The 12,735-nt window shown below is 44.8% G+C and overlaps 1 protein-coding gene across 8 annotated transcripts in view; it reads right to left on the reverse strand.

The window, feature by feature from the left end:
* Positions 1–12,735, reverse strand: part of Tbc1d1 (TBC1 domain family member 1) — a 179,302-nt gene that overhangs the window by 113,584 nt on the left and 52,983 nt on the right. Inside the window, exon 1 of one of the 8 annotated variants that reach the window (XM_070012438.1) lies at positions 7,197–7,381. The exons of the other annotated variants lie outside the window; for them this stretch is intronic. Within the exon in view, the coding sequence (XP_069868539.1) occupies positions 7,197–7,226 (30 nt within the window). The 5' untranslated portion in view covers positions 7,227–7,381. Of the gene's footprint in view, positions 1–7,196; positions 7,382–12,735 lie in introns of those variants that run through there. 8 annotated transcript variants of the gene reach the window in all.

A 12,735-nucleotide genomic window follows, 5' to 3' on the forward strand; every position in this document is an offset into this window, starting at 1 on the left:
TTTACAGATAAGAAAACAGGCTTAACAAAGTTAACATAGCCAAGTTCAAAGTAAGTTAACAGAGCCCATGAAAACAATATACATGCAAAGCACCAAAATGTATGAAAATGAAGGAAATTCTTTTTCCATGTGTCTTTCAGATAAACCTAACAGTGTAGGGTACTAGCTTATCACTCTCCCAGTCACAAAAACAGAGATAATAAAATTTTACAACAAGGAAGTCAGATACTTTGGTTTAGATTCACAAACAACTAAGCAAAAATTTGTTTTTCTATAGAAGTTATAGGTATTGTGTATTGTGTATTATGAAGTAAGAATCAAAAGGACCAATTTATTCGTTCTGCCCTAAAAGATAATCAAGGTTACAGGCTCATACCTATAACCTTAGCTACTGAGAAGGCTGAGATCAGGAGTTGGAGGTTCAGAGCCAGCCCAGGGACAATGTTTCCAAGACTCTATTTCAAACAATAGCTGGGCATGGTGGTAAGAATCTGTTATCACAGCTATGATATAAATTGGAGGATCACAGTCCATACTAGCCTGAGCAAAAAGTAAGACCCTAAATAAGCAGAGCAAAAATCTGGAGGCATGGTAAAGCACTGGCCTAACAAGTGTAAGGACCTGAGTTCAAACCTTAGCATCAGGGGGGAAAAAGTTAATCAAAAGAAAAGGACTCCACATTATAAGTCACTAGGAACTGCATATTAAAACAATCATGAAAAAAATAAAATAAAATAAAACAATCATGAGATACCATTACATAGCTACTAAAATAGTCAAAATCTAGAACATTACATCATCAAATCCTGGTGAGGTTGTGCTGTAAAAGGAACTCATTCATTGATGCTATGAACACAACATGGCATAGCCACACTGGTATACAATCTGGCAGTAGTGTTTCCATTTATCTACCCCAAAGAGTTAAAAACATATGCCCATAGGGGAAAAAAATCTACACTCAGCTGTTCACAGTAGCTTTATTTAAAACTGCAAAAACTTTGAAGCAACTTACAAGATCCATTCAACTCTGCTTTTCTAAAGGTGGGAAAACCAATAGGACATGCAAATAATGGACTGTCACTGAAATGAAATGAGCTATCAAGCCATACAAAGATATGGAAGGCAGGTACCAGTAGGTCATACCTGTAATCCTTAATACTCAAGAGGCTGAGACCTGAGGATCATGCTTTGAAGCCAGCCCGAGCTGGAAAGTTAGCAAGACTCTTATCTCCACTAAACTACCAAAAAAGCTGGAAGTGAAGCTATAGCTCAAGTGAAACAGTGCTAGCCTTGAGAAGAAGCTCAAGGAAGGTGCCAGGTCCTGAGTTCGAGCTCCAGGACTGGCACTTATTTAAAAAAATAGGAAGACATAAATGCCTATTACTAAGTAAAAGGGGCCAATCTCCATACTGTAGGATTCCAACTGTATAACATTCTCTATAGGCAACATTACAGAGCCTAAAAATATGACTTGTCTTGGGTTCAGAAGGGAGAGAGGAATAGACAGCATAAACCATATGGATGGAAGTGATACTCTTCAATGTACTATGACAAGCTGATAAATGTCACTACACCAAATTCACACAGTGTATAATGCCAATGCAAATAATGGGCTCTCATGACAATGTTTTGATATGGGTTCACTGATGTTAATAAATGCACAGCTCTGCTGAAATCCTGGTCCAGATTATACCAGCTTACTTAGCAGAGGCAGCAGATTTTTCAAATTCAAAGAATAGTTTGACTGTGACATTAATCTGTGATATTCTGCAAGGCCAAACCAACAAGGGACTCACTTCAAGCAAGACAGAAGAACTGACAACTAAAGAAATACTCAAAAAGGGGCTGGGAAGGTGGCTCAGTGGTAGAGCGCTTGCCTTGCATGCATGAAGCCCTGGGTTCAATTCCTCAGCACCACATAAGCAAAAAGAAAAAAGCTGAAAGTGGTGCTGTGTGGCTCAAGTGGTAGAGCGCTAGCCTTGAGCTGAAGAGCTGAGACAGCACCCAGGCCCAGATTTCAGGCCCCATGACCGGACCCCCCCCCCAAAAAAAGAAAGAAATACTCAAAAGTTACAGATAGGTTTCTGTGCTGTGTGTGGGCTGCTAAACACAAGAGCAAGTCCAAGTGGCAAGTTGGGCTGTTCTAGTCTGCTGGAGGCCTCAAAGGTAAATTAACAAACCTGGGATCAAGACAGGTCTGCCTAAATGCTGTGGTTTGGAGCAGCTAGATCAAAGGATATGAAGTACTTGTATTCAAAACATAAGAAGAGCCGGGCGCTGGTGGCTCACGCCTGTAATCCTAGCTACTCAGGAGGCTGAGATCTGAGGATCGCGGTTCAAAGCCAGCCCGGGCAGGAAAGACCGTGAGACTCCTATCTCCAATAAACCACCAGAAAACCGGAAGTGGCGCTGTAGCTCAAGTGGTAGAGCGCTCGCCTTGAGCTGAAGAGCTGAGGGACAACGCCCAGGCCCAGAGTTCAAGCCCCACGACCGACAAAAAAAAAAAAAAAAAAAAAAAAAAAAAAAAACATAAGAAGAAATTAGGGGGCTAGGAAGGTGGCTCAGTGGTAGAGCGCTTGCCTTCCATGCATGAGGCCCTGGATTCGATTCCTCAGCACCACATAAGCAAAAAGAAAAAAGCCGGAAGTGGTGCTGTGGCTCAAGTGGTAGAGCGCTAGCCTTGAGCTGAAGAGCTGAGGGACAGCGCCCAGGCCCAGAGTTCAGGCCCCATGACCAGACTCCCCCCAACCCCCAAAAAAAGAAGAAATTAGGCCAGACATCAGTGGTTCACGTCTGTAATCCTAGTTACTCAGAAGACTAAGATTTGAGAATCCCAATTCAAACATAGGCCAACCAGAAAAGTCTTATCTTAAAGCCAGCCCCCAGAAGAAAGTATCTTACCTCCAAATAACCAACAAAAAGCCACGAGTAGAGGTAGGATTGAAGTGAAGAGCCCAACCTTGAGCAGGAAAAGTTGAGCAAGAGCATGCGGTTCAGTTTATGCCCCAGCACACACACACATATGCTTAGATGCCTGGGTCATCTGAACCAATCTCAGACATAAAAGACAGTAAAGCCTGGCGCCAGTGGTTCATGCCTGTAATCCTAGCTACTCAGGAGGCTGAGATCTGAGGATCTCAGTTCAAAGCCAACCTGGGCAGGAAAGGCTGTGAAACTCTTATCTTATAAGCCACCAGAAAACAAGTGGCGCTGTGGCTTAAGTGGTAAAGCGCTCACCTTGAGCTGAAGAGCTGAGGGACAGCACTCAAGCCCAGAGTTCAAGTCCCAAGACCAACCAAAAAAAAAAAAAAAAAAAGACAGTAAAGCCACTGGGTTACATCATTTCAGAAGATAACAATGTTCCTTCCTTACTATCTAAGTCTAAGCTACCACATTCACCTCCTACCAGAACCACAATAGCACCTAAGTGGTCACTCTGCTTCCATTCAAAACATACCATCAAGCTGATGTCAACCCTCCCTTTCGCACCCTCTATGGCTTCCCACTGCACTTAAAAGCAAAGCCCAGCCCAGTACTCTCCCCAATCTTCCCAGACAAATTCCCCAGCCTCAAGCTCACTCTATGCTCCAGCCATCAGACCTCCTTCTTGCTGCTCTGCTTGGAAGCATGCTGAGTGCCCTCTTGTCACTCATAGGAAATGCCACCCTACACCAGCCAGCCCCCAATTTGCTTCTTGAATGTGAAACTACCTTGGTGATCTATCTGCTTGCTGCTTTGCTGTCTCTCCCAACTACAATGTGAGCTCCATAAAAACCAGGATCTCTTGCTTGTGGCTAAATCCCCAGTTCATCATACAGGGCCTGGCATATAGTAGCTTCATAAGTATCTGTGTAGAGAATGTTGTTAAATGATGTATTGAATGAATGATGAGGATAAACCTATGTTTTAGGCAAAGTAAAATTAGAGGAAAATGCTTCATATAAAATATTGATTAGCAACCAATTACTTGTTTTAAAAAAGGATTCCTTCCCTAATGAATTTTTAAACATTTGGCTTACAAAACTCTAGTATGCCTAATGTTTAAAGGATAAATCTATTGAGCTTAGTGAACCAATTCCTCCAGGGTATAGATATTGCCTGGTACACAAAAGGTGCCCAATAAACATATGAGCATTGGAAAATAACTTAATACTCAGCATAAACTAATGAAAATGTACTTGGGTTTGAAACACTGCATGTCTGGCTGTGTGGATATAAAATCCATTATCATGTAATATTACCAGCAATCATAGTGACAATCTTTACAGACAGGTACAAATCCAAGCTAATTCAGAATGTTACCTAGCAATTCTACAGTAAGATACATGGTGACATAGAAACAATCAACAGGCAAGCTCCAAATTGCCAGGCTGCTGGAGACATCTGTGGGTTTCGTGCAAAATCATAAAGCCTGAAAACTTCCTTTTTGTTTAAAATCTATGTAAACATCAAGAATCCCCAGTGAAAGACTCAAAAATTGCACTCAGTGTCAAACCCCATTTGTGATATAATATACACTTGCACTGATGGTCTTATCATGTCTGATGAAAAACAAAAGCAGTGCAGTTTTTCTTTTTTAAACAAGTAACTTTTTCCTGTTTTGCCTTTATTTCTACATGATGAAAACGTTCACTCCTCACATTCGATATTCATATAAGAAAAACAAGTTCATGCTCAGGCGTCCACCTGCATTGCTGATACTCACTCCCCTTCTTTCCTACCAGCTGCAAAGGTCAGAATGGAAAATAAATCAGCCAAGTAATTGGATGTGTGAGTGCTGTGTGAAGGGTGGGCTTTATGTGTATGTACATGATCTTAAAGGGACATTGCATAAACAAATACAAATGCACTTTGGGATTCTGTACACTTTGCAAACTATCAGTGCCTTTTGCTACAGCCCATTCCCTTGTGTAGAATATAAAGTGTGATGCCAGGACCAGTGGCTCATGCCTGTAATCCTAGCTACTCAGGAGGCTGAGATCTGAGGATAGAGGTTCAAAGCCTGCCCTCGCAGGAAAGTCTGTGAAACTCTTATCTCCAATAAACCACCAGAAAACCAAAAGTGGCACTTGTAGCTCAAGTGGTAGAGTGCTAGCCTTGAGCTGAAGAGCTGAGGGACAGTGCTCAGGCCCAGAGTTCAAGCCCATGACCGACAAAATTAATTGATTGATTGATTAAGTGTGTGGTAACTTGTCCCTGCACCACAAACCAAACCAGTCCCAGAGAAGATCACCCTTATAATCTAGCGCTCTACCACTTGAACCACAGTACCACTTCCAGCTTTTTCGGCTTATGTGGTGCTGAGGAATCAAACCCAGGGCCTTATGCATGCAAGGCAAGCACTCTACCACTGAGCCACTTTCCCAGCCCCAACACTGTATTTTTTTAATAAACTTCCAGATACGGTTTATATAATGGCTGCACAAGCTAGAGATAATAAAATATAAAATAAATACATTTTTTAAAAAACGTGACGCAGGGGCTGGGGAAAGTGGCTCAGTGGTAGAGCGCTTGCCTTGCATGCATGAGGCCCTGGGTTCCTTTCCCAGCATCACATAAGCAAAAAAGAAAAAACCGGAAGTGGCGCTGTGGCTCAAGTGGTAGAGCGCAAGCCTTGAGCTGAAGAGCTGAGGGACAGCGCCCAGGCCCAGAGTGCAGGCCCCACGACTGAACCCCCCCCCAAAAAAGTGACACATTTGGATAAATTTTTCCCCAAAACACTGAATACATTTTGCTATTGTTCTGGAGTTTAAAGAATAATTTAGGAAGAACAGAACCTAAATCAAGGTATCAGCATATAGTTAGTTCAGTTATATGAGCCCCAGAAGTACTGCTGCTTGGAGGAGGCTGAAAATCTTCCTAAGGGCCCCTCAATGAGTTTCTGAAATAAGGCTTTTACTGTCCCCTCCACACCAAGTGAACAAACATCCATCTCATTCCTATAGTGAATAGCAACTTACGAAATATATTCTGGAAAGTACATAAACTTAAAAACAGGACAAGCAGTAGTTTGTTTTTTTTAAACAAGTAGTATATCCTTAAAAGTTACGCCTGATTTTGGAAGAAAGCAACTCAATAAGTCTGGATTTGTTTGGGGAGGGGGATTTTTTTTTCTCTTTTTGGCTTTACAGTCCAATATTACAGAACACCAGTATAAGCAATATAAAAGCAACCCAAGTTCCTAACCTACAATAAGCAAAATATCATCAGACAACACACCCAGAATTACTTTTCTAAAATGCACGATGTTCTTACATTTAGCATGACTTTTACAAACAGTGACTTGTCAAACCAGGAAATGTGGGCATTACTTCAATACAAAACTCTATAATGACTCAAAACTTTTACCCCCAGTGGTGAAGACCTGGCTGAATCATTATTTGCAGTGTCTATCTCAAGTAGGATTAACTGCTCTGAGTCTCCTCTTCCTCTCACTGACAGGCGGAGCCACGTCTGCTCACAAGCAGGTATTCCCAAAGAAACCAGAGGGAAAAACAACTCTCTAACAGCCTCACAGCCCAACTGGAGACCGAACCACCACCTGTTGGGTATTTGTAAGGCAGCCTCTCCACCTGCGTGTCAGAACCCTTAGAAGGACCACAAAGGGCCTTAAGGGGATTCAAGAACCAAAACGCTCACTCACCCAGGACCACGGGATTGAACTGTGCTCTCCATGTGAAGGGAGCCCTAGAAACCCTGGCCAGCACCTTTACTTTAGCAGCTGGTGGGTCTGCCCTGGATGTACGTGCGCTAAAAAGTTCTAGAAATAAGACTCGGGTGGCAATATAAAGAAAAACTTGGGACTTAACATTCAGACCTCAGAAAACACAGCGAGAGAGAGAGAGAGAGAGAGAGAGAGAGAGAGAGAGAGGACAGACAGACATCCTCTGAAGCCCAGCGCCCGGAACGGGGAGGGCTGGCACCCAGGCCTCAGTCTCCCCACCTGGGAAGTGGGCGCGACGCCACCTCGCCGACCCCCCCTCCACGCGAGGACTTAATGAATGAAAAGTGCCCCACGATCGGCCCGGCCGCGCTCTCCGGGTCTCGGGGCGCCCCCATCCCTCCCTCCACCCGCCCGCTCTCCAGCCCGGCGAACCGCGGCCGGACGGTTAGAGAGTCGGCCCCGAGCCGCCGGGATGCGGGCTCCGCTGGCCGTCCGCTCCGGTAACGGGCGCCCGCCCGCCGCCGCTGCCTACCTTGGCCACCCAGCTGAACAATGGTGACATCGCGGGCCGGGCGGCGGCTCCCTCGCCCGCCGGCTCCCGCTCACTCGCGCCGCCGGCCCGTGGGCCCGTGGGAGGCCGGAGGCGGGCTCGGGGCGCGGCGCTGCCCGGGCATCCTCCCCCTCAGCCGCGGCGACGGCGGCGGCGGCGACGAGGCGGCGCGGCGCGTTCGGAGCGGAGAGGAACGCGCCCTCCAGGCTGCCCCGCCGAGAAAGGGAAGTGGGCGTGGTCGGGGAGCGCCCCGCCCCTCCCGCCGAGCTTGCCACGCCCCCCGACCCGCCCTAACCCCGCCCACCCCGGGCCTGCTCCGGGCGGGAAGTTGAGACCGGCCCGGCTTCGCCCCCGCTCTCCGCGATAACTGAGACTCTGCCAGAATCCCTGGCGACGTGGGGCCAAGGCTTTGCGCGCCGTGTCTTCCAACCTGGAGAGATCTGAAAGTGCTCTGTGGAAGGTTTGATGTACAAACCGCAGAGCTGGAGGGGGCCAAGAGTCCTCCCAACTTTGCAGGGGTTACCCCATCCCCCAGCGAGTTGTGGGCTGCTGGTGACAAAGGGGCCAGTGTTTCCCAGCCCCTAATACCTTTATGTAATCAGAGGTGCTTTTCTGGGCGTCAGTGAAAACCCAGCTACTGAGATGTGAAATGGGGCAGAGGTAAAGAGCCCTCAGCTCCAGCCGACCTGGAGCTTGCTTGTGGCAACCTGCAAGAGCTTGACTGACTTCATCCATGCTCCTCTCCCCCACTGAGGCTGGGTGGTCGGTTTATAACTAAAGGGTTAAACGGGCACTCCTGAGTTATGCTGGGAAAAAGGAAAAGTCCAGAGGTCTAATAGCTGACTAATGACGTAGTGCAGGCCTAAGCCACTGACTTCCGTAGTCCAACTACAGACTTCTTCTCCTTGTGTACACTGTACATTATTAATTGTACATTATTTTCAAAAAGGGCCAATAGGATATTTTAATGTTGTTCCCTAAATATCCGGCATCCGAGTATAGTGAGTATATTAGTATATCTGTTGCTACCTAACAAGTTACCACAAACAGACATTACAGTAACTACTTTTGAGAGACAGAAATCCAAGAGCATCTCAGCTGGATTTGTGTACTTTAAGGTCCCCACACGGAGACAGTCATGCTGTTAACTGTGGCTGTATTCATCCCAGGAGTAGATGGGGCTGAAGGATCCATTTTCAAGCACCCTTGCATTGTTGTTACCAGGATTCAGTCTCCTGTTGGATTCAGGGCCTCTGTTTCTTGCTGGTCCTCTCTACAGGGCTGCTCATCCTGCATCTCCTAAAGCTAGTACTCTAAGACACAGCATGAGCCAAAAAGAATTCTTTTATAAGTGAAACACAAATGACATCCTAGTACTTCCCTGGTTTGTTCCTTAGAAGCAAGGAAATAAATCCAGCCCATATTTGGGGAGATTACTTACACAGGGCGTGAATATGAAGGGAAAAGGCCATGAGTATTGAGGTCATCCTTTTTTGCCCCTTTCTGATGTGGGACATAGGAAGGAGCATAAATACATAAAGACAGGAGCAAAGTCAAGAGTGGTGATTGAAAATGGCCATAGGAGCATCTAGGGGAGAGCTGTCCATTGTTTCAAACTGTGATGTTCTCTAAAGATCACTAAGTATGGAAGGGGAGTGCTTTGCTGCCCTGTAATCAATCCCTATTATCTACCACAACACTTAGAAGCAAATAGAAAAGGTAAATAGCTCCATTAAAGTGGAAAACACTTTGGGCCTCTAGGACCTTACTACTTAAGATGTGGCTCTATGGGGGCTGGGAATGTGGCTTGGTGGTAGAGCACTAGCCTTGAGCAGAGTGGCTTTAAGGTCAGTGCCCAGGCCCTGAGTTCAAGCTCCAGGACCGACAAAAAAAAAAAAAAGCTGGGGTTCTAGAACCAGCAACTTAGTCTAAACTGGCAGTTCACCAGAAATGCATAAGCTAAGACCCAACCCTATCCTAGACTTTCAGAACCAGGACCTGCATTTGTCTCTGATTCCTAGTGTAGTATTAGGATACATATTCTTTCTGGCTTTTGGACATGGTACTTGGCTTATAACTCCCTCCCTTAAGGCAGGTCATAGAAACTCTCCCTCACTTTTCTGTCGTAGGCTGGCCATAAAGGAGCTCTCTGATTCATTGTTGTCCAAGAGAAGATTCTAAGACCCTCCTCAGTCTTGAGGGGTTGGGATCTAGATATACCCTGAAAAAAGGAATGCTATACCCGTTGGCCAGGAAGAATGGTGACGTTTCCTTACCCAGTCTACTAGCGATCATGCTTATGAAATGGGTTCTCCATAAAAACTCAGAAGAATAGAGCTGGGGTTGGAGGATTATGATAGATGGATATGTGGCGGCCCCTGGATGACAGCATGCTAGAAGGCCTAAGAGCTCTGCAGCCCTACTTCCATACCTCACCCTGTATCCTGTATCCTCTGTAATATCCTTTATAATAAATCATTAAATGTGTGTCCTTGAGTTCTCTAAGCCACTCAATCAAACCTCAGGAGGGTGGTGGTAAGAATCCTACAAGCCTCAGGTAAAATTGAGGCTTGCAAACTGGCATCAAAAATGTGGGGGAAAACTCTTGAGGACTGAGCCCCAAACTGCGGGCTCTGCTATCTGTTTACAGGTAGACAGAGTCAGAACTGAATTGGATCAGAGGACACCAGGCTGGAGTCCAAGGCAGCAGAATCCATGCTTACTTGCTGGTGGAAAGAGGGAAGAGGGAACAGGAACTGCATGTTCATTATGCTATGAGAACAGAGGGAAAAATGCAGCTTGTTTTTCCTAGGCAGACCTGATGACCAGTTTGCATATTGGAAGTTTAAGAAGCATTAGTATATGAGGTTCATTGATACTGGCCTTTTTTTGTTTTGTTTTTATGCTGGTTCTAGGGCTTGAACTCAGGGCCTGGGCACTGTCCCTGAGCTTTTATGCTCAAGGCTAGAGCTCTAACACTTTGAGCCACAGCACCATTTCCGGCTTTTCGGCAGTTAATTGGAGATAAGAGTCTCACAGACTTTCCTGCCAGGGCTGGCTTTGAACCTTGATCCTCAGATCGCAGCCTTCTGAGTAGCTAGGATTATAGACATGAGCTCTCAGTAAGACAAAATTACTGGTTCCTAGAGAAAGCAGCTCAAGTGACTTGGGATGATGGGAACCAACTTAGCTAGAGAGATAGCCATTTACTATGAATGGATGGGCAGCAAGGACCACGCTGGACAGGCTGAAGTAAGACACCTCATTGTAATCCATCAGACCAGCCCACAAACTTAAATTCTTCCAAAGTAACTGTAGTAGGGAAAGGGAAAGGAAACTCCAGAATTGGCTTGAGAAGTTTCAAGTATTTGGAGTTGATTGGGATAAATGTTCTGCCACAGAATATAGGGATGCTACAAAAGAAAGATGACACTGAATTAAAGAGAATTGTATCTTAAGTCAAGCATGATGGTGCATTCCAGTAAGTCCAACCAGTTGGGAGGCTTAAACAAGTTTGAGGCCAAGTTTGAGGCCAACCTAGCAAGATTTCCTCTACCACCACCTCCAGTCTCAAAAGAAAACAAAAAACATTGATTTCTTGGTGGAAAAAAAACACATATACAACTAAACTAAATTAAAATCTGACCAAATCAGCCAGGTGCCGGTGGTTCATGTCTGTAATCCTAGCTATTTAGGAGGCTGAGATCTGAGGATCACGGTTCAAAGCCAGCTCAGGCAGGAAAGTCCATGAAACTCTTATCTCCAATAACCGCCCCCCCCAAAACCAGAAGTGGCATTGTGGCTCAAGAGGTAGAGTGGTAGTCTTGAGCTGAAGAACTCAGGGACAGCCCCCAGGCCCAGAGTTCAAGCCCCATGACTGGCAAAAAAAAATCTGATGAAATCTTAAATGTGACAGTTACAATGAGTAAGTGGGCTGGGCAGAGAAGTGACATGTGCAGACAGGGATATGAAAGCTTCATTGTTTAAACCTGGATCCAACCTTCCCCTCTGTGCATCTGCTCCTGCAGACCTTGCTTAACTGCCTAAAACTTACATACTAAAAGGTACTGAAAGCAGACATGCAGAGGTCTCCTCTGAGCCAGGTCTTGCAGGCTGTTCCAGGACTAGGAGAATCACTCCTTTCATGAAAAGGGGAGGCCTTTACATTGGGTGAACTTGACAGAAAGTCCTAGAGCTTCAACACCAAATATTTTGAGAAATATTCATGAAAGGTCCTATTTTCATTTACTGGCAACATGTAACTGAGCAGTTATACTATACAAAGAAATTCTGTTTTAATCCAGAATTTCATTAGGGAAAACTATTAACATCAGACAATCTATCCCACATTCAACTTAAACAATTTTCCTTAAAATACCACTTTCCTTCAGGGTACCTGTGGCTCACGTCTGTAATCCTACCTACACAGATGGCTATCTGACGATTGTAGTTCAGAGCTAGCTAGGGCAGGACCGTCTGTGAGATTCTTATCTCCAATTAATCACTAAAAAGCCAGAAATGGAGCTGTAACTCAAGTGGTAGAGCACTAGCCTTGAAAAGCTAAGGGACAGTGCCCAGGATCTGAGTTCAAGCCCTAGAACTGGCACTTAAATAAATGAATAAATAAATAAAATATCAGTGTCCCTCCCAGATAAAAGTGTATGTACACCAGGCAGAGGTAATTTTTTTAATTGTGAAAATACCATACAGAGGGGTTACAATTACATGGGCAAAGTAAGAGGTAGTTTTTAACAGCACTCAGGTGATTCTTATGCAGTTAGGATTGGGAACCTATACACAAAGCTCAAAGAAATAGATGCTTTCCAGGCCCAGTTACCTAGCAGAGTCACTTAGAATGGGAATGAATGTGTTTGTGGGGGAAGAAGGTGAGGAAGAGACAGACAGACAGACAGACACAGAAGGTCAGAGAGACAGAGATTTGGCTCTCTTGGGGCACAGGTCATTCTCAGTGACCACGAAGGGAAGAAGGCAGGTCATATAGAAGTAAGAAGAGAGCCAGATGTGAACCAGTAAGGAGTGAATAACAAGTGGGCATTAAAACATATTAAAACACTCTACCCAGCCAAACCAAATGTGTCAGACACTAAATTCAGCCAGGAAGCTCATTATTGGTGGTGACCTTTGGGTTTATTTAAAGCCTTGTTTATATTGAAATATAATATGGCATATATATATATATATATATATATATATATATAGTACCTCTGATTGTCAGTTGAAATGGAGAACTGCTTCCATAGTTCTAGCTAGTTTATTTGAAAAGAAAAAGAAAATACTGTTGATCCTATGGGAATGATAGGCTATCCAAATAAGACTACAGATCTCTAAAGACAACTGTCCCTACAGAAAGTCCAAGACCATTCATACTCTGTCTCAGTAACTTTAAAAAGATGTTCTACTGTTTCATCATCTCAGTTTTCTGAGAAGTTAAGAAAGGACTTGGAAAGGGGGAGCACCCAGGAACTTGAAGAAAAGCTTTCCCCTAAGTCTGATCATACCC

This window comes from Dipodomys merriami, unplaced genomic scaffold (assembly GCF_024711535.1).
Source record: "Dipodomys merriami isolate MVZ:Mamm:240054 unplaced genomic scaffold, mDipMer1.0.p SCAF_9, whole genome shotgun sequence".
Lineage (NCBI taxonomy): Eukaryota > Metazoa > Chordata > Mammalia > Rodentia > Heteromyidae > Dipodomys > Dipodomys merriami.